We start from the raw sequence: 27,163 nt of genomic DNA, 5'->3' as shown, positions 1-27,163 counted from the left end.
TTATATTCCATTGTATATATATATAAATATGTGTGTGTGTATATATATATATGGTCTCTCTCTCTCTCTCTCTCTCTCTCTACATATATATATATGCACACACACACACATCACATCATCTTTATCCATTCACCTGTCAATGGATACTTGGGTTGTTTCCATATCTTGGCTATTGTGAATAATGCTGCAGTGAACGTGGGAGTGCTGGTATCTCAAGATAGTTATTTCATTTCCTTTGGATATATACCCAGAAGTGGAATTGCAGGATCATATGGTAGTTCTGTTTTTAATTTTTTGAGGAACCTCCACGTTGTTTTCCGTAGTTGCAGTACCAAATTACATTCCCAAGAACAATGCACCAGGGTTCCCTTTTCTCCACATCCTCACCAGCACTTATCTCTTGTATTTTTGATAATAGCCATTCTAACAGATGTGAGGTGATACCTCGTTGTGGTTTTGATTTGCATTTCCTTCGTGATGGGTGCTGTTGAATACTTTTTCATATACCTGTTGGCCATTTGCGTTTTCTTCTTTTTTTTTTTTTGGTGAGGAAGATTGGCCCTGAGCTAACATCTATTGCCAATCTTCTTCTTCTTGCTTGAGGATGATCGTTCCTGAGCTAACATTGGTGTCCATCTTCCTCTATTTTGTATGTGGGATACCGACACAGTATGGCTTGATGAGTGGTGCATTGGTCCGCACCCAGGATCTGAACCTGCAAACCCTGGGCCACCAAAGTGGAGCACATGAACCTAACCACTATGCCACAAGGCTGGCGCCTAGGGAAAACTATTTTAATGAAGAAAGTTATTAAGAAAATAAGATCAGAACTAGTTGGGGAAGTCAAACAGTTTGTGATCATTTGAAAGCTTTTTTCAGAATTACCAGAAAGATTTCTTGCTTATTTAGATTAAAACAAGCCCTGGCGTAGGCTTTCCTCTAAGCTCGGCCAGTCATTTGTACAAGTGATTCACAAGACTTTCCTGTGTAAGCTTTGCCAAACATTGATTTGGAACCACAGCCTTTTTTCTATGAAAAGCCTTTTTTAAATAATAATTTTATTGAGATATAACTCACATCCTATAAAATTCACTTTTTTAAAGTGTACAATTCAGTTGTTTTTAGTATATTCAAGGAGTTGTACAACAGGAAATTTTTATCACCCCAAAAAGAAACTGCCGCCTAGTAGTGATCACTCCCTTCTCTCCTCCCCCAGCCCTCGGCAACTGCTCGTCTGCCTTCTGTCTCCATGGACGTGCCTATTCGGGACATTTCCTACAAGTGGAGTCATACAGTGTATGATCTTTCCCGTTTGACAGTCTTTCACTTGGCATAATGTTTTCAGGTTCTGAAGTCTTTTTCACATTAGGATACCACTGCACTGAGCGCTCCCGAACTTTGCCATCTGTTAAAGAGATTGTCATTTAATAGGTGGAAACTAATATTGCAGAGAGCAATCTTAAGCTGTAGATTCCGATTTCTTAGATATACCACTATGCTATGTGTGTTTGTGTGTTTAATATATAAATTGTAAAGTGCTCTTTAAAGGGAAAATTTTATTTCTTATAATTCAGATACCTCTACTCATTCTCTAAATGGGAGCTTGGAAAGCTTTTGCTATCCCCACCTCTCTGGCTTGATAGCATTCATTTACAGCAATCCACAGTCATACACTAATAATAATATACAAAGTGACAAGGATAAACATTGAGAATAATCGTAATCTGAAAAGGGAGGGCTATCTCTACCATTTACAATTTCTCTTCTGTTTCTTGAATTGTCTTACTTTCTGTGTTCTCTGGGGCTTTCGTTCTTGTGCTGACGGTTTCCTCTCAATGTGGAGGCTTCGTTGGTGACTAGGTTGATTTTCGTAGGTGGAGAGTACGGGTTTACAGAGTTGTTTTCTGTTTGTCTCTCCCATGAGTGCGTGACCAGGAGGGCTAACAGGGTCAGTTTACTTCTTTGAGGTTGATGATTGGCAGGCTTTTCCTTAGGATCAGTGGTCTGGAGACAGAGTAGGCAGGGTGCCCCTGGATACAGAGTGAAGAGGGCCTCGCTCTGGGAGGCCCATCACTCACCCTGAAAGACTTACTCTCCCAAGGTAGTTCAAATAATTTTTAAAGAGGAATGTTCTCTGCTTGAAAATTTGCAAGCCGTCGCCCTGTTCAGAGATGGAGAGAAAGGAGCAGGGAGTAGAATGAGGTGTGGGGCGACTGCAGTTGTTTGGACTCAGAATTTCATTGAATCTCCTGTTTTTAACCCCTCTTCTTCACTCCTGCCCTCGTACCTGCCGACTCGAGGCCTGGAGCTCTTTGAGGCGCTCCTTAGCAGTATCTCCCCTTGACGATATCCCCTCTTGATCTTATTCTGGACTGTTGCTTCCTCTTCTTTCTCATCTGTCCACACACTCCCATTTGCTTTCTAGTTTTTAGAAATTTGTCTGTCTTTATTTTGCTGTTAGTGTTGTTTCCACGATTATATTAGTTATCTTGTAATAAATTACCTAAAACTTAGTGTCTTAAAACATGTAAAAATTCAGATGTGGGCTCAGGGCCAAGGCTCTGGGGCCTGCCCTGGGCTTCAGGGGCACATTCTGGAAAGTGGTATCCTGTGCCCCAGTTTGGGGGTTAATTCCAGGGGTCCTCGATTTCCTATGGATTAAGTCAGGCAGGGAGCATATGTTTGTGTGTTAATCTAGGTTAGAGCCTTTTAAATCCTGGGGTTTCCGTACTTGGGGCTTAATGGAGGCTTAGGTGTTTTAGAAGTTATCTTCTTAAAATTCGAGGTTTATGGGGTGGTTTTCTGGAGGTCTTGGGCCTTAGGGCTAGTCCTGTGAGAACTGAGCCCTAACGGCTAATCCAGGGAGCCTGTTGTGGTATGTAATTCCAAAGCCACATGTCTTAGGTAAGGAGTGACTCCTGGACTGAGCATGCCTGCCAAAGCAGCCAACCATCTTTCAAAATAGGAGGAGGGTCCTGCTGGGAGAAACTGGCAAGAAGCTCCTGCAGTACTACAGGAACAGCGGTCTGGGCTTCACGACACCTAAAGAGGCCAGTGAGGGCACCTACATTGACAAGAAGTGGCCTGTACTGGTAATGTCTCCATCCGAGGGCAGGTCCTGTCTGGCACGGTGACCAAGGTGAAGATGCAGAGAACCATTGTCATCTTCAGGAACTACCTTTACTACATCCAAAAGTCCAGCTGCTTCGAGAATTGCCGTAAGAACATGTCCATGCACCTGTCCCTCTGTTTCAGGGACATCTAGATCAGTGACATTGTGGGTGAGTGCCAGCCCCTGAGCAAGACCATGTGCTACGACATGCTCAAGGTCACCAAGGCTGCTAGCACCATGAAGCAATTCCAGAAGTTCTGAGACTGGACACCTGCCCTTTCTCCCAAACAAAACCAAGTTATTTTCTCATTCAAAAACAGCAACAGTAAACGTTTATTATCTCATTATTTCTGAGGGTCAAGAATTCAAAAGTGGCTCATCTGGGTGGGTCTGGCTTGAGGTCTTCTGTGAAGCTGTAGTTGAGTATATTGGCTAGGGCTGTGGTCATCTGAAGGCTTGACTGGAGCTGGAGAATGTGTGCTCAATACAGCTCACTTACATGAGTGGGGTGTTGGTGCTACCTGTTGACAGAAAACTGAAGCTGCTTACCATATGGACTTTTCTATAGGACTGCTTGAGTATCTTCACAGCACCTGGCTTCCCCCAGAGGAAGTGATCCAAGAGAAAGGAAGATGGAAGCAGTGACTATTACGTTCTAGCCTCAGAAATCACACTCTATCATTCCTACAATATGCTGTTGGTTACACAGGTTAGCCCTGTTCAGTGAATCATTGAGGGCCATTTTGAAGGGTGTTGTGTGTTTATTTCCTTTTTTATTTCTTTTCTATTAGTGAGTTAGGGGATAATATCAGCCTACTTTCTTTAACTTTAAGTCCTGTTTGTAATTTTCAGTGATTGATTGAAAGGAAAATGTAAATGTAAAAAATAGTCCATAGTAAAATGGATCTTAGCCTGTTTCATGAACCAACTTACAATAGTTTTGGGACGGTAGACATTTCTCTCATGGTTGTTCAGAGCCTTTAGAAAATATTAAGACTTTGGGCCAGCCCCAGTGGCCTAGTGGTTAAGTTCGGTGTGCTCCACTTGGGCAGCCTGGGTTTGGTTCTGGGGTGCAGACCTACACCACTCATCAGTAGCCATGTTGTGGCACTGGCTCACATACAAAAAGAGGAAGATTGGCAACAGATGTTAGCTCAGGGTGAATCTTCCTCAGCAAAAAGAGGAAGATTGGCAACTGCTGTTAGCTCAGGGTGAATCTTCCTCAGCAAAAAAGTAATAATAATAAATAAAAAATATTGAGACTTTAAAAAGTAGTACTTCACATTCAGCAGTAATTGCTTGCTGAGGAAGATAAGGCCCAGTCCCTCTTGCATCTCATGGAGGGCAAGGAAAGAGTAATTAAGAATGTTTGAGGGGCTGGCGCCATGGCCGAGTGGTTCACTTTGCACGCTCCGCTTTGGCAGCACAGGGTTTCGCTGGTTTGGATCCTGTGTGTGGACATAGCACCACTCATCAGGCCATGCTGCACATGCGTCCCACATAGCACAACAAGAGGCGCTCGCAACTAGAATCTACAACTATGTACTGGGGGGCTTTGGGGAGAAGGAGAAAGAGCAGAAGGAAAAAAAAAAAGATTGGCAACAGATGAAAAAAAAAGTTTGAAATCTTCAGCTAATCCTAAAACATTGCTTTCACTGGTTGCTTCATTGATGGGTTTTATCTGTTTGGTCTATTTTTGGTGTTGCTGTTGTCATTGTTGACTGACTTCATGTCTGACCTGGCCATTCTTGTGGTGCTTGTGAGCTACGGGAGGTAACTGATAAGGCGAGGTGGTGCTTTGGTGTAAACCAGTGTAGTATTACTTTTCTTTTTGAAAATATTAAAATGAGTTTTTGAAATGTGCCCTTTTGAGGGAAGAATAATTTAGAAATAAAAGATATTTCAAGTTTCAGCTAGAAAAAAAAAAGTGCTTTTTCATGGTAAATTGCACGTTTCCGTATACTGGGATTAAACTGTGTTACCGACCTCTGCTTCTGAACTAACATCTTGGCTCCAAGAAAGTGTTAATCTTTTTCTGAAACCTTTTAAAGATTTTATTTTTCCTTTTTCTCCCCAAAGCCCCCAAGTACATAGTTGTATATATATACTTTTTAGTTGTGGGTCCTTCCAGTTGTGGCATTTGGGATGCCGCCTCAGTGTGGCTTGATGAGCGGCACCATGTCCACGCCCAGGATCGGAACTGGTGAAACCCTGGGCCGCAGAAGCGTAGCGCGCGAACCCAACCACTCAGCTGTGGGACTAGCCCCTGAAACCTTTTAAAAAGTTTTTGGGAATTTTGTCAAAAAATTCTTCCTATTGGATATATTCTAAAATGAGAATTTAAGCCATCATTTTAGTGATTTCATTTTTGCTTAAAAAATTTTAAGGTTCATGATTTAAATAAATGTTTCTGAGTTGCCATTGTCTCGAGGAGTTGATGATGATGTTAGCTACTATCAAATCTTCAATATGATGTATTTTCACACCTGCAAGCCTATTTTAAGAGACTTATTTAAATGATCACTTTGGCTAAACCAACAAAGAAGCAAGGTAGACTAATAAATCAAGACTTGAGTCTGGAATCTCTCATTGTTGATTTGTTCGTTCTTATTAGTGTAAATTATTTTACATAGAGAGTTTAATTGGAGCCCCAGTTTCCTCCTTCGATTTTTCTCTACTGGTAGGTGTGTATAGATCCTATTTGTCTTGACAGTAGTACAGAACTTTAAACTATTTAATATCTAAAGAATTTTGAAGTTATTTTTAAACCTGTTAGGTTTTTTATTTTTACCTCAAAACCACTTTGCCTTTAAAATACTATATTTTCCTTAAAATATGAGGAGAAATATTACTTAACAGAGAATTTATAGTGTCAGATATTGTCATTTCTGTTTAGTTTTTTCTTCTTTTTTTTTTTTTGCCTCTTCCAACAGACATATTTATACTATCCTAAGTATTGCTGATGCTTAAACTGCTTCCCCTTGGCTTTTGGAGAAGGCTGACAGGGACGTATATAGTTTGATATTTAAGAGTATAAGCTCTGGAATAAATGCCTGGGTTTAAATTCTACCATTTAGTTGTGCTACTTGGTGCAAGTTCCTGCTGATCTAAATCTCTGTTTCTTTATCTATAAAATGTGGATTATAATAGTACTGACTATATGAGTTGCTGTAAAGATTAAATGAGATAATCAAGTGAAAGTATTTAGCGCAGCTCTGGGTGCATGTGAAGTGCATGGAGAAATACTTCCAGAAGAGTAGAGTAAGAATCTCCTCCACAAAAGCAATGAAAACATTGTTAAAAAATTGTCAAAATCAAAAATTTCAGAACTCTGAAAATTAATGAAAGACTCGCAAAAATTCAGGGAGCATTTACTCAAGAAAATGGCTGACTCTCCGTAAGAACAGTGAACTTTGTGGATTTTTAACTTGCTCTATTCCCATCCTTCTCTCCACAGTAGGCTTGAAAACCTACAACTTCACAACTGTGATAACTGTGAAAACCAGGGGCGCAGCAGCCACCGGAAGAAATTCAGTGGCTTTAGAGCTTCTCCCAAAGCCCCGTCCCTAGAGACTCCTCCCCCTTTGACCGGTGTGGCAGCTCCCGGCAGAGCTCCATTCTCAGGCCTTGTCTGCACTTGACTGGACTTAGAGCTTCCTCTGTGCGAGAAGTTTTACCCCTTGGGCCTGTATTGACAACCCTCAGTGACAGTTGTTTATCGTCACAGCTGCCTGAGCTGGTGATACCAGTTAGGGCTAATAAGAGGCTGACCAAAAAACTTAAAAGGAAAAATAGGGCAGTGAGATGTTAACAGGGGGCTTTGAAAAGCTCCAACATGTTCCTGGGAATCTAGAAGGCCACGAGCACGTGCGGGGCTGTGCATCTGTCCAGGAAACTCTTTGGAAGGCCCTAACCCCTCATCTCTGGCAGACCTTGATGTTCTGCACAAGCAAGAGGTAAATGTTACGGCAGACAAAAGAAAAAAATGATTAATTGGAATTTACCAAAAGTAAAAGCTTTTGCGCTTCAAAGAATACCAGCAAGGAAGTGAAAAGACGGTAGAATGGGAGAAAATATTTGTAAATCATATATCTGATGAAGGGCTTATATCCAGAATATGTAAAGGACTTTTACAACTCAATGATAAATGGAAAAATAACCCAATTTAAAAATAGGCAAACCCAATTTTGAATCGATGTTTCTCCAAAGAAGACAAACAAGGGCCAGTAGGACATGAAAGATGCTCGACATCATGAGTCATTGGAGAAATTAAACCACTTTACACCCACTAGGGTGGCTATAATAAAAAAAGATGGACAACAGCAGTTGTTGGCAAGGATGTGGGAAAATTTGAATCATCATACGTCACTAGTGGGAATGCAATATGGTGGGGCCACTTTACAAAACAGTGTGGCAGTTCCTCAGAGAGTTAAACATTAGAGTTGCCATCTGACCCTTTCATTCTTAGGTGTATACTCAAGAGAAGTGAAACCATAAGAAATGTGTACACAAATGTTCAGACCAGCCTTACTCGTGATAGCCAAAAAGCAGAAACAACCCAAATGTCTGTCCGTTGAGGAATGGATAAACAAAATGTGCTCTATCCATACAAGTCAGCCATAAAAATGAAGGAAGTACTGATACTTGCTACATCGTAGAAGAACCTTAAAAACATCACGCTAAGTAAAAGGAGCCCAACACAGAAGGCCACATATTGTTTGATTCCATTTATACGAAGTTTCCGGAGTAGGAAACTCCAGAGAGATGAAAGTAGATGAGTGGTTTCCAGGGGCTGAAGAGAAGGGGGATGAGGAGCGACTGCTGATGGGCAGGGGTTTCTTGTTAGGTGGTAAAAGTATTCTGGAATTAGAAGGTGGTGCTAATTGCACAACCCAGTCAATATACTAAAAACCGCTGAATTCTGTACTTAAAAGGGTGAAGTTTATGTTATGTGAATTACATCTCAATAAAGCTATTACTAAAAAACAAAAACCCCTACAACATGCCATGTAAATGGATCACCTGGTATTGGGAAGTAAAATTAAAGGTTTCTTGCTTAGCTTAGTGTTTGCAGTTGTTTTTTAATGAACTGTCAAAAGACTGGAATTTCATTTGTAGAGTTAAGTTATGCTAGCCAGAGGGGCATGACTATTTTTCAGTTACACAAAGGTTAAACAAAGCCACATATAAGAAAAATTTCCTTAGAATTAGCCAAATTGAGATTATTTCAGTGTTTTTGTAGAAGGTTTTACTTCATTTTCAATGTTGAATCATAATACTTTAACCATTCTTTGGATGATAAAATCCTTCTTTCTCTTTCAATGCTTCGTGTTCAGTTATTCTTGGTGGTGAACTGTAAGATACCGCTTTTCTGTGCACTCTGTGGATTTAAGTAGTTGGCTTAGAAATGATCTAAACTGGTAGAAAGTTTTACTCTATTTTACAACTGAGTTTTGATCTTACTAGCTGAATTCAGATCTCAGGAGCTGTAAAATCTTATTGCAGGATTTTTATGGTTTAATCAAATTGAGTGTATTTTGATGTTAGCAAGATCCTATTTTCTATGTATCATAGCTTTCCTTCTCCTATCGGTGTAGTCAGCTTTAACACACTGTATCCTTAGCTTGCAGAACACAGAGAAGTGCGGCATACCTACAGTCTGGAGTCTCTCTGCCACTGCCCTTTTTATGAAGAAGCCATGCATTTAGTCGAAGAAGGAAAAATTTACTCAAGAGTGCTTAGGTACCATTTCAGTTTTGCTTATGTTTATGAAAAATATTAAGGTGCAGTTGCTATGCTTGTGTGATATTTATTAAAAATGTTTATGAGACTAGAGGAAAATATATTTTTAGGCTCAAAAATAATTTTTTTTACGTGTTTTGTCAGTATTGAAAAGACATGTGTTTTGTATTAAGGTCCTGAGGTTAAGCCCTGTTTGAGTCCAGATTTGTAGTCAGCTTGACCTTGAATGCAGTTTAACAGTTGTCTCCCTGTTTATTACGTAGAACTGAAATGTTGGAGTGCCTAGGAGACAGTGATTTTCTTGCCAAACTTCACTGTATTCGACAGGCTTTTCAGGTATTTTTTTTAACATTAAGTGACTTCACCCAGCCGCTCACCACCCCCCATGCTGTAGAGTCCAGCTGCATAAAAACAGGACAGCTCTTTGCTCTTTATTATCCTTCTTCCTAATGGCGAATATCAAGTCTGCTAAGTTTATTCTGCCTGCCTGCTGCTTCCCCTCATTTTTCTTCATTTATCATTGTCCTCTCCCACAGCTTCCCAGTCCCACCATACTTTGTCAAAACAGGACATTTCGATGATGCGGATGTGTACAAATGGCTGCTTAAAAGAAAAATCTTCTTTCTTATTATCAATTAGTGTGTATTCTAGATTGTTTTTTATTTGAATCACTTGTAAAATCATTGATTTCCTAAAATGAAATAAGGTCATTTAACAACAAAATTATCTTTATTTTCCTGTATATTAGGGCTATGCAATGTTTATTTTGGACTTTCTAATATTGAACAGAATTTAAATTCAGATTTATCTCCCTTTAATCTTTTTTGATTATAAGTTTTAAGAGCTCTTTTTATTTGAGTAAATTAGGACTTTTTCTGTGGTCTGCCTGCTGAAATAGTGCACATACAGTGCCTTGACTATATTAGGGTTATTTATGTGCAGATGGACTGTAAAGTCAAATGTCCATTCAAATTAATTATCAGTCTCCTTTTTCTTTGTTTGGGGATGGGTATTTTTTCAGGTAATTCTTTCAGTAACAGCCAACAGGATATTTCTTGCTGAGAGTGGAAGGAAAATTTTATCAGCGTTAATTGTGAAAGCTCGAAAGGTAAACTTCTTTTGTTGGCAAGTTCTTTATTATTGTTGTTTTAGTTGAACTGAAGATTAAAATCCATTAAATTTTTCACAGAAGAAAAAGTTTTGTTTTCTTTTTTGAGGAAGATTAGCCCTGAGCTAATATCCACCGCCAATCCTCCTCTTTTTGCTCAGGAAGATTGTCCCTGAGCTAACATCCATGCCCATCTTCTTCTATTTAATAGGTGGGATGCCTGCCACAGCGTGGCTTAATAAGCAGTGTGTAGGTCCGCTCCCAGGATCCAAACCAGTGAACCCTGGGCTGCTGAAGTGGAACGCATGAACATAACTGCTATGCTACTGGGCTGGCCCCAAGAAAAAGTTTTTTTAGATAGTTGCAAAGGTTCACATATTAAAACAGATAACCCAAAGAGCGTTGATTTAACTTGTGTTGATTTATTTTCTATGTATAAAGTCCACACTATTTTTATCAAGTTGTTTCTCATAAATTGCTCCCAATTTGCCATGAAGTCTGAACGTCATGGTGAGAATCATCATTAGATCTGCTACCACAACCAGCACTATTGTTCTCTCTAATTCCTCTTCTCTTGCCTCCCTCAATCCTTTTCAGTAAGAAGGTTTCAGGAAATAGTGTAGACCTCAGGAATCTTGAAACACAAATTGAGCTGCCTCTTACCCACCTTCATGGGACTGAAGGAGGCGGAAGCAATGACAAGAACTTAACGAAGACTGTAAGGATCCACTTTCCTTTATGCCAAGTGTGTCCAGAGGATGAGAAAAAACAAAATAAAACGGGCCTTCCTTGAGCCATTAGAACACCGGGTTTTCAGACCCAGTCCCTTTGAACCTCACTTCCCTCATTTGTGTGACAGAATTACAGTCATGTGCTGCCTAACAATGTTTTGGTCAATGATGGATCACATATATGATGGAGGTCTCATAAGATTAATACCATGTAGCCCAGATGTGTAGGAGGCTGTACCCTCTAGGTATGTGTAAGCGCACTCTGTGATGTTCACACAATTACGAAATCACCTACTGATGCATTTCTCAGAATGTATCCCTATTAAGCAAAACATAACTGTACATTTATGGTACCCTATTTCAGAGGGTTCTTAGGATAAATAAAATGATAAAAAAGCTAATTCTTTTAAAAGTGTAAGATAAATGTAAGGTGATATTAACTACTTGCAATTCCCACTGTAAATCTTATGTTGCTGCCTTGGCCTTCCTGTGGCAGATAAATGCGGTGATTGGACTAGAGTTCCTCCCAAAGGGGAGGCACTGCGTCAGAAGCATCACATGGTGTCTGCTCTAACCAGGTTTTCATCCTAAGGACTGACCTAAACAGGCATACACATCTGAGTAGTAGGCAGTTTGCTTATGACATTTTACTAATGTTCTTAGTCTTGGCTTCTGCAGAATGTTGGAACAGCAAAATATTAAACCAGATGAATGTGGCATACCTTGAAAATGTATTTGAACCCAGTTGTCTAACAGAATGAAGATCTAACAAACGTACTTGAAGAGTAACTCATTTACTTTGTAGGCTTGAGCCTTGTTATAGAGTTGAGTTTAGAATTAAAGTGTGTTTTCTTTTGCAGAATCCAAAGAAGTTTGAAGATGTTTTTGATGAAATGATCTATTTTTTAGAGCAGACTGATCACTGGGATAGTACTGAAATGGAACTTGCTGCTAGAGGAGTAAGTTCAGATTTTTATGTTTATTCACCTTCGTTATTTACGCATAATATTTACATAATTTGAGGCCACTGTTTCCTTGTCCTTGTTAAGTAACAGTGAAACCAGTTGTGTGGTGGTAGTTATGACAGATTCTTAAACAATGGCAACCACAGTCTTTATACATTAGAGCAACAGTTGAAAAGAATTCTTTTTAAAAAGCCTTTCTGTCCTTCCTTCTTTTCTTTCTCCCTTCTTCCCTCTCTCTCCCTCTCTCCCGTCCTTCCTTCCTTCCAGGAACAAGGCCCTAGCAGGCGGCTTGGGCAGGAATGGTAGCCTGGGCAAGGACAGTTTTGGATGGGACAGTGGGCAGTTCAGTGGGGCCAAGGGATTTTCACAGGATCAAAAGGATAATTAAATATATTGAGAATTATCAGAGCTAGATTTCTCTCTGTTAGGGAAAGGAGGTATAAAAAACTAGGCTTGGATAAAAAAGGACAAAGTTGTCCCATTCACAGCAACATGGATAGACCTTGAGAGTATTATGTTGAGTGAAATAAGCCAGACAGAGAAAGACGAACTCGGTATGACTCCACTCATAGGTGGTAGTTAACGTATGGACAAAGAGAACTGATCGGTGGTTGCCAGGGGAAAGGGGGTGGGGGGAGGGCACTAGGGGTGAAGTGGTGTAACTACAACATGACTAATAATAATGTACAACTGTAATTTCACAAGGATGTTAACTTTTATAACCTTAATAAAAAAACAAACAAACAAACAAAAAAAAAACTAGGCTTGGAATTGGAGCTGACAGTGTGAATTCAGTTTACAATATATATAGACATAGAAATAAATATAAAGGTTTGCATATACGTAAACATGCATATACTTCCTAGCTCTGTTCACTGAGGGCGTCTGGGAGCAGCAAGACCTCAAAAGAAATTCCTCCTGACACACAGATCTTGGCTTCTAAGTACCACCCTCCGCTAAAAGAAACTAGGACTTCTTGAAAATGGCGGACTTCAGCACTGGGATAGGGAAAGTACATGCTGAGTCTGGAACATTTTGTTGGAACAGAAGGTTAAAGAAGGAGTTTGCAAGGGGCTGAAAGGCTTTCTAGGCAGAGAAAACAGAAGGTCCAGAGACATCGAGGCATTCATTAACTTTGCTTCTCTGGGTTCCCTCGCTCAGTGAAGGAACCGGCATCCCTTCCGTTGTGCAGACCAGAAACATGGACTCGTCCTTTACACTCCCTGGTCCTGGCCTCCTTTGTCATGGTCATCTCTAAGTTTTGTCAATTTTAACTCCTAAATATCTTCCAGTTTCTTCAGCTTTCCTCTCTTCCTGCCAGCCCGTCATAGTCTGAGTAGCTGCTGTCTTTCCCTGGACTACTTCAGAGTCCTCGCATTCCCTGGTTCCTTGCCTCCTCCTCCCTTCCCACGCTCACTTTCTTCTCTCCACACTGCTGCCAAAATGGCCTTTAAGAAATACAAATCTGATCATCCATCTCCCCTACACCTGTGCCCCCTACAAAATACCATGAGGATAAATCCAAAGTCGTTCACACGAGCCGTAAACTGCAGGAGCTGGCCCTTCCTCCTCATCTCTAGCCGCGTGCCCGTGTCTCTGCCATGGAGAGCTACAGCACCCTCTCAGCGATTTGCTTCGACTCATCATGACTGTGTTCCTTCTTACGTTAAAGTGTTGACAGGTATTTCCTGTATGTGAGATACCTCACTCCCTGAAGAGAGTCCTCTCTACACCCTGTCTAGATTAGGATCTCCATCATAAGCTGTCAGAATACCGTGTGCTTTTTCATTTACTGGGCTTATCACAATTTGTACTTGTGTATTTGTGGGATTATTTGTTTCTGTCTGTTTTCCCCACTGAACTCGAAGCATCTAGTTTACTTACTGCAGAAGTCTGAGCACCTGGTGCAGGATGTAATACAACACAGTCTGCGTGAATGGATGAGAGAGCAAGAGGGTCAAGATGTGGGGAAGACAGGCAGACGTACAGTAACTAATGACACAGCAGAGCGAGCGCTGTGGGTACCATGATAAAAGCCTGAGCCAGGAGTCCTGGGACAGAGTGGAGGGGAGAGGAGTGTCACCTGAGGGGATCTAGGAGGGAACGGCTGTCACAGGATTGGTAACTTTGGGGGTGGGTTGTTTTTATCTTTGTCTCTCCTCTTCCTCTTTCTTTGTCAGAGACAGAATCTGATTCAACTGAAAACACCCTGCTGTTATAAAGGAGGACACCCTGGCTCAGACTTTATTTCAGCTCTATGGAATAATAATTTCTGTTTTATCTCATAATTTAATGCAGGTGAAAAATCTCAATTTTTATGATGTTGTTCTGGATTTTATATTAATGGATTCCTTTGAAGATTTGGAAAACCCACCCACATCCATACAGAATGTAGTGAATAATCGCTGGCTAAACTCCTCCTTCAAAGAAACTGTAAGTGGCAATTTACCTTGCTCAACCATGTAGATTTGAGGAAAGTGGTCAGAGCAGGGAAGCTTAGTAAGATGTACATACATAGCTGCCTGTAGAATGGCTAGTGTGGAAATTGAGCTCAGCCTTGGTGTTGGGATGAGATGTCTGTGTGTGATGGTCTGCAGCAAATTCAGATGAGATTCCCCTTTTGGCTCTTCCGTCAGTCCAGCCTTGACCTGGAGGACCCAGTATTTCTTCAGATCTCGGAAGAACCTCAGGCTTCAGACTGGTTTAGGCCTCACAAAAAATTGTCAGTAACTGCAATGGCTGTATGACTGAACTGAAATAAAGCAGTTGCAGTAAAAGGCAACATATGTTTTTTTAGAGGAAAATATGGAGATTTATGTTTCCAAATAGTATCCAAAGTTAGGGGAGGAAAAATAGGCATGTGCAAAAATGAAACATGTTTAAACTATATTCTGTACTTGGAGTGTTTCCACTTTGTTGTTTTTTGTGCTCAAATCTCTATTTGACAGTGTTTTTTTGTTGGGCTTTAAGTGTGTACCTGGAAGCAAATGGGATAGATATTCATGGTGAAGTTTGAATGCCTTTAAAAAAATATTCCAAGTGGCGAGTTCACAATTATTTTGGAAATTCCTGACATTAAATTTTGAGGCATTTTTAATAAATCCGCTTTCCCTCAAAGTATGTTTTAACCATAAGAGTTGCATGTTCTCCATTTCTGTAACTGCTTTGGTTAAGTGATCTTGATCAAAATTGGGTCATGCCAGAGTCAGGTCAGATTCCTTTATGGTCCACCCTGTCATTATGGTTGTATTTCTTAGTTCTTTATTTGAATAAAACTGTTAGCTCTACCCATAACTATTTCTAGCACTACTGTTCTAGAATAAAAAAATGTTACTTTGTCTTCATTATTACACATAAAATGTTTATTGTATATGTGCATCTATATGCACATATTTTCATTCTTTTCCTGTAGGAATAGAATTTAAGAATTCTGAGAACTGAATTATAATTACCGAGTTCCTTGGTACCCGAGGTCACCCTTTTTCCTTTAGTGGCTTTATTTTTAATTTTAAAATTTATAAAAACAAAACACTTTTTCATTAATGTTTACAAACAAGAGAAGGAACCTGGAGTAGTTCTTATTAGTAGTTAATGTTTTGAGCATTTTAGACCCATAAACTTTGAATTTCTAATAAAAATCACTTTTTTCTAAATGGAAAGTTTATACAGTTATAAACTTAAATCTTGCCTTTTCTCCTCTGCATATGTCTAGGCTGTGGCTTCAAGTTGTTGGTCGGTGCTGAAACAGAAAAGGCAGCAGATGAAGGTAAAGTTCGTTGCTCCTTGGGCTTCTTTGTTAAGTAATTTGAGGCTCCTGTCAGTTCTCAGTTGGGGGTGGCAGCTCATAAGGACTGTCCCTCAAGCTAGATGAGTGACTTACTGGTACTGTGTTGGCTTCCTTTTTGAATTCCTTCTCCCTCTTCCTTAAGATCCTGTATAGTTCACTATGGCAAGTATTGAGGCATGCATGGGATTTCTACTAAGTGGGAGAGGGTGTAGGGTTGGAAACAGCTCTGATAGAATTTTGTTTTTTCAATTAATGATATTTTAAGATTTTTAAAAAATTGTTTAATATAGTAGATTCCACTTCATGTAATCCAATTGAGAAGTAATGATTTGATTCTAATTGCTGCTTTATTCAACTGAAAGCCCCTGCCAAAGAAACTCTCAAAGTATATATCCTGCCTCCGTGCTGTACACCCTCCAGCCCAACTCACCTGCTATACATGCTCTCACCATACCCTCCTGTTGTGGAGGGCGTGGACTCAGGAGAGAGACTGCCTGCTTTCAAGTGCCACTCACTAGCCATGACCTTGGGCAAGTTGCTTAACCTGTCTGTGCCTTACTTTCCTCATCTCTAAAAAACCGCCTTGGGGCAGACCCGGTGGCACAGCGGTTAAGTACACATGTTCCACTTCAGCGGCCCGGGGTTCAACGGTTCAGATCCCGGGTGCAGACATGGCACCGCTTGGCACACCATGCTGTGGTAGGCGTCCCACATATAAAGTAGAGGAAGATGGGCATAGATGTTAGCTCACGGCCAGTCTTCCTCAGCAAAAAGAGGAGGATTGGCAGCAGTTAGCTCAGGGCTAATCTTCTTAAAAAAAAAAAAAAATGCACCTCGCGGGGGCAAGTCAGGTGGTGTAAAGGTTAAGTTCTCACACTCTGCTTTGGTGGCCCAGGGTTGACGGGTTTGGATTCTGGGCACAGACCTACACACCATTCATCAAGCCATACTGTGGTGACATCCCACATACAAAATAGAGGAAGATTGGCATAGTTGTTAGCTCAGGGACAATCTTCCTCAAGCAAAAAGAGGAAGATTGGTGGCCAATCTTCCTCACCAAAAAAAACCCCCAAAAAACAAAAAAAAGACACCTTATATCTACCTTCTGGGGTTTTTTGAGAATTAGATGTAAAGTGCTTAGAACAGTGCATTATGCAAGTGTTGGTTATTATTGTATTATTATTTGCCTATCAACCTATAGCATTTTATCATGTCCATATTTCTCAGTCTGATCTTTGTAACTGTGAGATAGTATTGCCAAGTGCATGTTTCCAAAACGTAACCCTCATAGCTCTTCAGAAGGTGCTTGTTAAAAATAATTCCGAACCCACAGCCAACATCATACTCAATGGTGAAAAACTGAAAGCCATTCCTCTGAGAACAGGAACAAGACAAGGGTGCCCACTCTCACCACTCTTATTCAACATAGTACTGGAGGTTTTGGCCAGAGCAATTAGGCAAGAGAAAGAAATCAAAGGAATCCAAATAGGCAACGAAGAAGTGAAACGCTCACTGTTTGCAGGTGACATGATTCTATATATAGAAAACCCTAAAGAATCCATCAGAAAACTATTAGAAATAATCAACAACTACAGCAAAGTTGCAGGGTACAAAATCAACTTACAAAAATCAGTTGCATTTCTATACTCTAATGAACTAACAGAAAGAGAACTCAAGAATACAATCCCATTTACATTCATAACAAAAAGAATAAAATATCTAGGAATAAGTTTAACCAAGGAGGTGAAAGACCTATACAATGAAAACTATAAGGTATTATTGAAAGAAATTGATGATGATGTAAAGAAATGGAAAGAGATTCCATGCACATGGAATGGAAGAATAAACATAGTTAAAATGTCTGTACTACCTAAAGCAATCTATAGACTCAACGCGTTCCCAATCAGAATCCCAATGACGTCTTCACAGAAATAGAACAAAGAATCCTAAAATTCATACGGGGCAACAAAAGACCCCAAATAGCTAAAGCAATCCTAAGAAGAAAGAACAAAGCCGGAGGCATCACAATCACTGACTTCAAAATATATTACAAAGCTATAGTAATCAAAACACCATGTTGGTGGTACAAAAACAGACACACAGATCCGTGGAACAGAATTGAAAGGCCAGAAATAAAACCACACATCTGTGGACAGCTGATCTTCGACAGAGGAGCCAAGAGCATGCAATGGATAAAGGAAAGTCTCTTCAATAAATGGTGTCGGGAAAGTTGGATAGCCACGTGCAAAAGAATAAAAGTAGACTATCATCTTATGCCATACACAAAAATTGATTCAAAATGGATTAAAGACTTGAATATAAGACCTGAAATCATAAACTTCCTAGAAGAAAAGATAGGCAGTACATTCTTTCACATTGGTCTTAGCAGCATCTTTTCAAATACCGTGTCTACTCAGGCAAGGGGAACAAAAGAAAAAATAAACACATGGGACTACACCAGACTAAAAAGCATCTGCAGGGCAAATGAAACCATGAGCAAAACAAAAAGAAAACACACCAACTGGGAAAAAATATTTACAAATCATATATCTGATCAAAAGATGGGCAGAGGATACAAACAGACATTTTTCTTTTTTTTTTTTAAGATTTTATTTTATTTTTTTCCTTTTTCTCCCCAAAGCCCCCCGGTACATAGTTGTACATTCTTAGTTGTGGGTCCTTCTAGTTGTGGCATGTGGGACGCCGCCTCAGCATGGCTTGATGAGCAGTGCCATGTCCGCACCCAGGATTCGAACCGATGAAACACTGGGCTGCCTGCAGTGGAGTGCACGGACTTAACCACTCGGCCACAGGGCTGACCCCCGAACAGACATTTTTCTAAAGAAGATATACAGATGGCCAACAGGCACATGAAAAGATGTTCAACATCACTAATTATTAGGGAAATGCAAATCAAAGCTACAATGAGATATCACCTTACACCTGTCAGAATGGCTGTAATTACCAAGACAAAAAATAACAAATGTTGGAGAGGATATGGAGAAAAGGGAACCCTCATACACTGCTGGTGGGAAGGCAAACTGGTGCAGCCACTATGGAAAACAGTATGGAGATTTCTCAAAAAATTAAAAATAGAAATGCCAGGGGCTGGCCCCGTGGCCGAGTGGTTAAGTTCGCACGCTCCGCTCCAGGCGGCCCGGTGTTTTGTTGGTTCGAATCCTGGGCGCGGACATGGCACTGCTCATCAAACCACGCTGAGGCAGCGTCCCACATGCCACAACTAGAAGGACCCACAACGAAGATTACACAACTATGTACTAGGGGGCTTTGGGGAGAAAAAGGAAAAAAATAAAATCTTAAAAAAAAAAAAAAAATAGAAATGCCATATGACCCAGCTATCCCTCTACTGGATATTTATCCAAAGAACTTGAAATCAACAATTCAAAGAGACTTATGCACCCCTATGTCCATTGTGGTGTTATTCACAATAGCCAAGACTTGAAAGCAGCCCAATTGCCCATCGATGGATGATTGGATAAAGATGATGTGGTATGTATATACAATGGAATACTACTTAGCAATAAAAAAGACAAAATTGTCCCATTTGCAACAACATGGATGGATCTTGAGGGCATTATGTTAAGTGAAATAAGCCAGACAGAGAAAGACAAACACGACATGATTTCACTCATATGTGGAAGATAAGCAAACATATGGACAAAGAGAACAGATTAGTGGTTACCAGAGGGGAAAGGGGGTTACGTGGTGGGCATAAGGGGTAAAGGGGCACATATATATTTGATGACTGACAAATAATAATGTACAGCTGAAATTTCACAGTTATAAACTATTATGACTTCAATAAAATAATAAAAAATTTTAAAAGCCACCCCCCCAAAAAAATAATTCTAGAGAACCATATATTTGAATAATTCTTGTTTAAAATGATTCCAGAGTCCCTGTGCTTTAAAGATGCTTTTTTTTAAAAAAAGATTTTATTTTCCATTTTTCTCCCCAAAGCCCCCTGGTACATAGTTGTATATTTTTTAGTTGTGGGTCCTTCTAGTTGTGGCATGTGGGACGCTGCCTCAGCATGGCCTGATGAGCAGTGCCATGTCCACACCCAGGATCTGAACCGGCAAAACCCTGGGCCACCGAAGCAGAGCCTTGAACCTACCCACTTGACACTTGGCCGGCCCCAGAGCCCCTGTGCTTTAAACAAGCTCCCCAGATGATGATTATGACTCTAATGTTCGAAAACCACTGGTTTAGGGCTTGCACACACTTGTAGACGTCGGTTTGATTCTCACACTAGCTAGTATGATCATGGGCAAGTTACTGACTGTCAGCTGACTTTTCAGTTTTGCTGTTTGCAGAATGGAGTTGACATCTTCCTCATAAGGCTGCTGTAAGAAATGAGACAATATCAACAAGCTTAATTTAAATACAAAATTAAGATTAAATATAGGAAAGCTTAATAAGTGGTAGTTTCCATAATAATAATGTTAACATTATTATCGTTATATCAGCTTTATTTCTTACTTCTTAACATAAATCTTGTGCCTTAGACTACTAGTCTGCTTTCAGTAGCCACAGATACTTACGTATTTCACCTCTTGGTGAACTGTTCCCTGAGCCTGGAATGCCACGCTCTATCCTCTGTACTTTAAGTCTGACCTACTGGTGAGTGCAGCTCTCAAGATTCCTTGGTGAAGCTTGTGTCTTCTACTTCAGTCCATGCTGACTTCCTGCCTCTCCGAACTCCCAATACAGTTACCGTCTGTGTGGGACTGAGGATTGCAGTCTATGCAGAACATCTCTTAGACTACAGTGATAACTGCAGTGCGGCCCTGAGGGCTTTGTGGCCTTAGCTAACTAACTGTGTGTGATTGAGGACAGGTGGTTTCCCCCTCTGAAGTACTACTCTTTACATGTTAAAATGATGTTAACACGACCTACTTTTTCAGGAATGTTTTATCACATTAGTAGAACCTAGCACATTATCTGGAATATAATAGATACTCATTAATGGTAGCTGCTGCTAGAATATATTTTTTAAATTGAGGTTTAGAAGATGTCTTGGAGCCTATAAAACAGAAAATAACCCCTCCAAGAGCCAGAATCTGAAAGCATAGTTATCCCCAGTTGATGCTATATGAAATCCCACAGGATGTTATTTAACAAGGGAAATTCAGAAAGTTATTAATAAACTGGGAGAGTTTCCTAAATCACAACTATATGTATTACTGTTTCAGAAAAAGAGGCAATTACGAAATTAAACGTTTCAGTAATATCTGGCTCCTTAACTGAAAGTTAGGATTCTAGTAAGCGTATTTTCGTGCTTAATCATTTTAAATCATTTTAATCTTTTCCAGATAATCTAATTAAGTGATTGACTAGAACTTTTTAATCGCTGAAACCCTGGTAGTCCCATTAATCCTAAAAATTATGCTGCTAAGAAACACCGTAGCATTCTTACTGTTGCTTGGTTACAACACTGCTTTGATTGCGTTTTTATGAAGTATTTTTATGAGATGAAAATGCCTTTAAGAAATAATGTTTTCAGCACATTTGAAACTATTGGCTAGGATATAAAATCTACTTAAAACATTTTGTGACTCTAAAAGTTACTTGTAAGTTTATTAACTTTCTTACTAGTCTGGCTCATCATTGACCCTTGGTTTACCCTCAGAAAGAGCTGGTCATATGGTGGACGTCAGTTTCAGTTTCTCTACTAGAGAAAGAAAATGCAAGAAGGTAAAAAATGACACGATTCTCCTTTACTTCCAACAGATCCCAGATGGATTTTTTGCCCATTTTTATGCCATTTGTGAGCATATCAGCCCTGTCCTAGCCTGGGGCTTTTTGGGTCCTAGAAATTCTCTCTATGATTTATGTTGCTTCTTTAAGGTATGTTCAGTCATTGAATCATTTCTTTTTTCTAAATCAAAGCAAATAAGGTTTTATTCTGTTTCGTTTTTGCTTTTGTAGAAGAAAGAATGTTATTTAAAGATAAAGTTATGAAAGTCACCTAAATGCAGTGTTTAAGTGCCAGTGGAACAGCATTATGTGGGTTTGGTGCTTTATCCTGGGTAGATTCAACCAGTACTTTCACTTTATCAACTCCTCCTGTGATGGGTACATGTTCTTGTGTGTTGTCACAGTGTCCCAATCAAATTGCTGTAGACAGTTTGTTCTTCATGCCTGGACACTTTTGAAATTTATAAAACAAATAATATTTGTCCTTATTGCACATGTGGCAATTCAGAAATAAATTCTGCTTCAAGGTAATCTGAATGGTAAAATCCCAGCTGTGGGAGTTTAAAGTTGTATCCTAATGGCAGCCATTTAAATTTGCCCAAACAGGAATTACTGCTTGTCACCAGGTTCTCTGCCTTGGCACAGTGCCAAGCAAAATCTCACTTTTTAATAGCTTGCATTTTGGCTGAATTTCAAGAAGGAAATAAAAGGAAACATAATCAAGTATGAATCTGAAAGTTTTTGATGTTTGAAAGTTTGGATGTTTCACTATATCCTTCATTAAAACATTACTACGTTTATGTGCTGATAATGTAGCATTCATGTAAATGGTTTAGGAACTGTTTATTTTACTGTCATTCAAAACTCATTAATTTTTGACTAGTTTACTTGACCTCCCAATGTAAGTTGTGTTTAGTGGGAAAAATTTGGAGTGGGAATTAAGTCTGTTATTAATGAGCAGTCTGACTGGGCAAATCGTGCTCTGTCCTTCTTTTCTTCATCTGTGAAATGAGGGCACTCAACAAGTTATCTGCTAACGACCCTTCCAGATATAAAATCTAGTGAACCGGTGAAGTGTGCCATCTTAGTACTTCTTAACGTTTGATTTCTGTAGGATCGAAATTAAATATGCCTATCTTTTGCTCTTTGGCATGGCTTTTCTTTGCCATCATAGCATAACAGCCTGCAGCTTAATACTTAGTGGTATACAACTCGCTTAATAAGTCTCAACTGACTGAAATAAAATATCCTTCATGATCTTCCACTGATTTGAGCCTTGAAATTATTTTGATTTTTCATGTGTTTTAAGTTTAGTGGAAATAGTTTATTCTCTGTCTTAAAATAGTACCAGTGCTTCAATTATTGAGAAAGGGCTAATAAATAATAGCCCTTATACAGTGCTTTAGGGTTTACAGGCATTTCCCAGAGATCATTTTTTTATCATCACATGAGCCCTAAAGAGTAAAAAGAACAAGTGGTATTATCCCTTATTTTAAAAAGAAAATGAGACCCAAAAAAGGTTTAATCCCTTGTTCACAGTCCTATTTCCAGTGAGATATGAAGTAGCGCTGGAACTCAGGCCCGCTGACTCCTAATTCAGTGTTTGCTACAATGTTATTAACTACTTGGATTTATATAATTTTGATCTAATAAATGCCAATTTGTTGTGTGTTCATTTTCCAGAATCAAGTTCTTTTCTTTCTCAAAGATATTTTTGACTTCGAGAAGGTGCGCTATTCCAGTATAGAGACTCTGACCGAGGACCTCATGCAGTTGCTCATTCGCCGCACTGAACTCCTGCTGGCCTATCTTGGCGCGGATGCCCTGAGGCACACGAGTGGCTGTATAAGTAGTCATGGCCATGTTGTGTCCAGTAGCCTGTTGGAAGCCAAAGTACAATAAGTACCATGAGAATCATACACTTTGAGTGTGCTATGAAATATTTTAAGGTAACTATTGATTTTGTAACATAGATTACACAGAATTGGTGGATATGGACTCAGGGAGGAAGCAAATCTAGTAAAGAGTGAGTACTTTACTTACATGGGCCGTGCTGTACTTACACAGAAGTTCTGTCATTGATTCCCTGTGTAGCGTATCCAAAGCGGCTATTTAGAATCTTTAGGTAATAATTTAAGTCGTGAAATGTATATTTTACAGAAATATTGCTTGAATTGAAGCCAGTGCTTGGGAGTTCGTCTTGAAGCTGTCTGAAATGTCCAGTATCATTCTCAAAAAGCTCTGTTTTAATGCTTTGCACCTTGAAAATGTCCACTTTAGCCAAGACCTTTGTGGCCACACGTGCAAGAGTGTATTACTCCTAGTGTCAACGAACTTAGCTGTGCTTGAAATTGTATTTTTGACTGTAAAGTCATTCATTTGTTTAGTCAAGTTTAGGCAGTAGTGATGTTTACTACGTACTGCTTACATTATGGCTTGTGCATCTGCTTATGTAATTAAATCAAATTGTAATGGCTAGGTATCGTCATAAAACATTTAAATGAATTGACACTGAGAAGATTACAAGCTACAAATTCATATTAGATTCACTGCAGTTTCCAAATATATTACAGTTGGTCCTGTAAGTTACAATAGAGAGACTGAAGAAATTTCTTGTATCTTTTTATGGATTAGAGCATTTTTCCTTTGAATGAATATTGATTTAAAAGATAATGTTTTTAACTGTGACAGCCAATTAAAATTTTTCCTATGTAGTTTTGAGTCTGTCTCCCATCATGCGAAGATATTAATCTTGGTACCGTAAAATAATTTCTTCTTTCTCCTACAAAAATGGCTTCTAGTTATTCCCACAGAGAACTTAGCATATTGGCAATTTGTCATATTATCCCCGTAGCTTTAAAATATTCATACTTTAACTGTTAGTGAGGTTTTAAAGAAGGTTTTTTTCCCCTCTGAATATAGAAAAAAATATTTTTTAATAGTATGGAAGTATATTTCATGTCCTTTATGATAAATGTATGAACAAATGGGTTGTTCATATGAGTAAGGTTCTTCAGAGGATATTAGCTATTTTCAGAGTTGTATTAGTTTTGTGTCTAAATTATACACCACTTATTTGGAGTGGCTGACTCACTGTATCAATGGATTAGATTTGTTGATTTTGCTCCTAAAATGGGCTTTATTCATTTTAGGAATGAGTTACCCAGAAGGATCTAAAATATATTTTTTAAAAATGCATTTTTAAAGTGCCTAGTTTCTGATTAATGAATAGAAAATGAAAAGTGGGAAAAAATCATAATCTTTTAAGGTTTTAAATTTATGTATATGCCACATTTATGTACTGTTGGCTATAAAATATGAGATTCAGAATCTTTATGCTGTTTGTGCATGTACTGTGTTCCATAATGTGTTTATTACAGCATTAAACAATATGAAATATGCTCTAATATTTTTTGAGTATATAGCTCCTTGACTTTTCTTACATATATTCTTAACTTAGGAATTGGCTATTCATAATTCTTATTATTGATGGAAGGGTATCATTGGATATCACAGCTAAAAATTCCATTATGCAATGTTTCACTTTTTATCTTGTATTTTTAGCTTCTTTTTGAGGCACCACTGGCCTTGAATGATTCACACACATACACACATATACATTCCCATTATCTCATAGGCAAGACAGTTAGTGCCTATATTAATTTTTCCCTTGGGGGTCTAAATGTTATAAGCTATGGTTTTATAAACTAAGCTGTAAGTAAACTTAATTTTTTATTTGAGGAAGATGTTGTTGGAAATCTATTTTGAAGAATTGCACTATTTAATAATGCTGCTACTACACTGGATAACTCTGGGGAATTTATTTTATCAGATCAGATGAATGGCTTCCCAGAAGGTGTTTTTTTTCTCTTTTACATTTTACCTTTAAAAAACTTGCCCATATTCAAGAGGTTGGTTTGTCAAATTTAGTGCTTGAGTTTGATTAGTTTCTGGTGAGTTCAGTAGCTACTACTTGAGTAAGATGCTTTCTTTGTGGCCTTTGACAAGAGACATGAGTGACCAAATGGAATTTCAGGGTAGTAAGAATAGAAAAAACCTCTCTATTGTAAGGGAAGAAACTTGACCTTTTTAAAAGAAACAGCTCTTAAAATTGTTTCTGACCACAGAAGAGTACTAAGACATATGTTCCAATTTCAGTTTGTCTTGAAATTGGGTTAAACAGCTAAAGCAATATTTTAAAAAACAAAAAATGATTAAACTAGTCTAGAGCCTTTTAGGATAAAACCTTATTTAACACCTACTCTTGATAGTAGTATCAGAAAATTGCCCTTGTCACCATGAGTCCTGCCAGCCACTTCCCTATATCAATTAGAAGAGGACCTGGAATTAGTCCTGAGAAAATGGATTTTTGTCCTCCTGTTTTCTGGAGGAAAAGAGAGAAGTGTTCAGGAGATTTATATTTGGTAATTTTTTTCCTATTTTAGTTTATCTACATTTTTGTTCAACTAAAAGTCTAGTTATTTCTTCTTGAAGGCTTACAGTATGTTTATTAAGAGTCAAAATGAGATGGTCTTTTTTAAAAGAAGACAGGTTTTTCCTACTGTTATAGTCAGCTCCAAAGAGCTTCGTCTCTCAGAAAGCAGTCTTTCTTTGCACTTTTACTATTAATTTGTTGAATTAATGACTTTATAAAAAATATTTGCAACCGTTTTCTTGCCTTAAGATGTAACATTTTCTCCTTAAATGGTTACCTAAGGAGTGATTATTTGCATTACAAAAGAATTCTTTAGTTTATCATTCCTTTAAACTCATGAAATAGGAATGCCAAAGTAACATTTACTATACTTCTCTGTGACCGTTCAGAATCAGAAATTTTAAATTATGTTGATAACATAATTTGCTTTTATTATAATGTAAACACATATTAGGACATTATTTGGAATATACATTTCAAAGGGTTATGAGAGTTAGGCTGAATCCAAATCTTTCGTTTTCTTGCCTGGATTCATCAAATTTAGAATCTCTGTATGTGAGACTTAAGAATTTGTATAATCTGTGATTAATGGAAATAAGGACATCCTTTCTTTGTTCCTAACAATTATGTTATTGTTTTGCTTCGTTGGAGAACAACCACGTATTAGCTTTACTTGGCTGCTAACAGTAAATGTGTCTATTTCCTAAATGTAAGGACTGCGCTTATTAATTTATGGAAAAGTGAGACAATACAGTAGCAGAAAAAATAGCACCGGCTCTTTAGCCAAACTCAGCACTGTAACAGGGGTATATTTCTACTACTGCCAAATAAAACATTGATGGTACAGCCTGCTGATGTATTGAGTATTTTCTGCGATGCTTGTATGTATCTGCAAGGTCATACTTGTCTCCTCCGCCCCTACCCTCTGGGAGCTTCCAGCCTCCACGGGGCCACGTGCAGGCACGGAGAGCACACAACTGCAGCAGCATTGAAATCAAGTGTAAAAGTGTATGTTTTCATCATGTCCTAAGTGGGAGGAAAGACAGTTTTGTGATGAATAACGTCAGAGTACTTGCATTTTAATTAATAATTTAAAGTGTTTTGGTTAATAATGCTACTGAACACAATATAAGTGTATCATATTGCTGTCCGTGCCTCCGGCCCTGTGCAGACGCCCCTTCCCCACCGCTTCTTGGCCAGGGTTCAGATACAGTCAGTCAAGGGGAGGGTGCTGCCTGGACGCCGCTGGAGATACCACATGGCAAGAAGGGTCTACCTGGGTATAAAAGCAGTATTTTTGATTTGGGACTTGTAATAAAGAGGTTTATGTCAGAATGATTAAATATGTACAGTAGAGATAAGTATATATACTTTTTAAACTATTGCGCATAAACTGAAGTACATTACTTAACAAGCAAACCATACAAATAGGAGTCGAATCTTCTCCAGCTCGCGTCTCGGCCTGGCGCTGCAGCGGGAAACGGGGTCAGCAGCCCAGTCTCATCCTCCGTGTTCTTTGTCGTCTGCCAGCCTCCTGGATCCCGCTGCCTGAACTGAATGTT

The 27,163-nt window shown here is 39.0% G+C and overlaps 1 protein-coding gene and 1 pseudogene across 9 annotated transcripts in view; both read left to right on the top strand.

The window, feature by feature from the left end:
• The window catches only part of MIGA1 (mitoguardin 1), a 77,791-nt gene extending 51,341 nt beyond the window's left edge, over window positions 1–26,450 (top strand). For 2 of the 9 annotated variants that reach the window (XM_070268810.1, XM_023641818.2), the window contains exons 9-17: window positions 1,217–1,294; window positions 8,736–8,854; window positions 9,118–9,190; window positions 9,876–9,962; window positions 11,554–11,652; window positions 13,957–14,091; window positions 15,371–15,424; window positions 21,200–21,316; window positions 22,850–26,450. In XM_070268810.1, coding sequence (XP_070124911.1) covers window positions 1,217–1,294; window positions 8,736–8,854; window positions 9,118–9,190; window positions 9,876–9,962; window positions 11,554–11,652; window positions 13,957–14,091; window positions 15,371–15,424; window positions 21,200–21,316; window positions 22,850–23,068 — 981 coding nt within the window. In that variant the 3' untranslated portion in view covers window positions 23,069–26,450. The remainder of the gene's footprint in view (window positions 1–1,216; window positions 1,295–8,735; window positions 8,855–9,117; window positions 9,191–9,875; window positions 9,963–11,553; window positions 11,653–13,956; window positions 14,092–15,370; window positions 15,425–21,199; window positions 21,317–22,849) is intronic. The other 7 variants (XM_070268811.1, XM_070268812.1, XM_070268815.1 and 4 more) reach the window with 4 other exon arrangements.
• LOC102150435 (small ribosomal subunit protein uS17-like) lies at window positions 2,198–3,507 on the top strand (annotated as a pseudogene).
• Window positions 26,451–27,163: the final 713 nt, after the last annotated feature.

The sequence above is a fragment of the Equus caballus genome, chromosome 5 (genome assembly GCF_041296265.1).
Source record: "Equus caballus isolate H_3958 breed thoroughbred chromosome 5, TB-T2T, whole genome shotgun sequence".
Classification (NCBI taxonomy): Eukaryota; Metazoa; Chordata; class Mammalia; order Perissodactyla; family Equidae; genus Equus; species Equus caballus.
The sequence above is the reverse complement of the archived record's forward strand: the minus strand, read 5'-3'. Positions and strand labels throughout refer to the sequence as shown.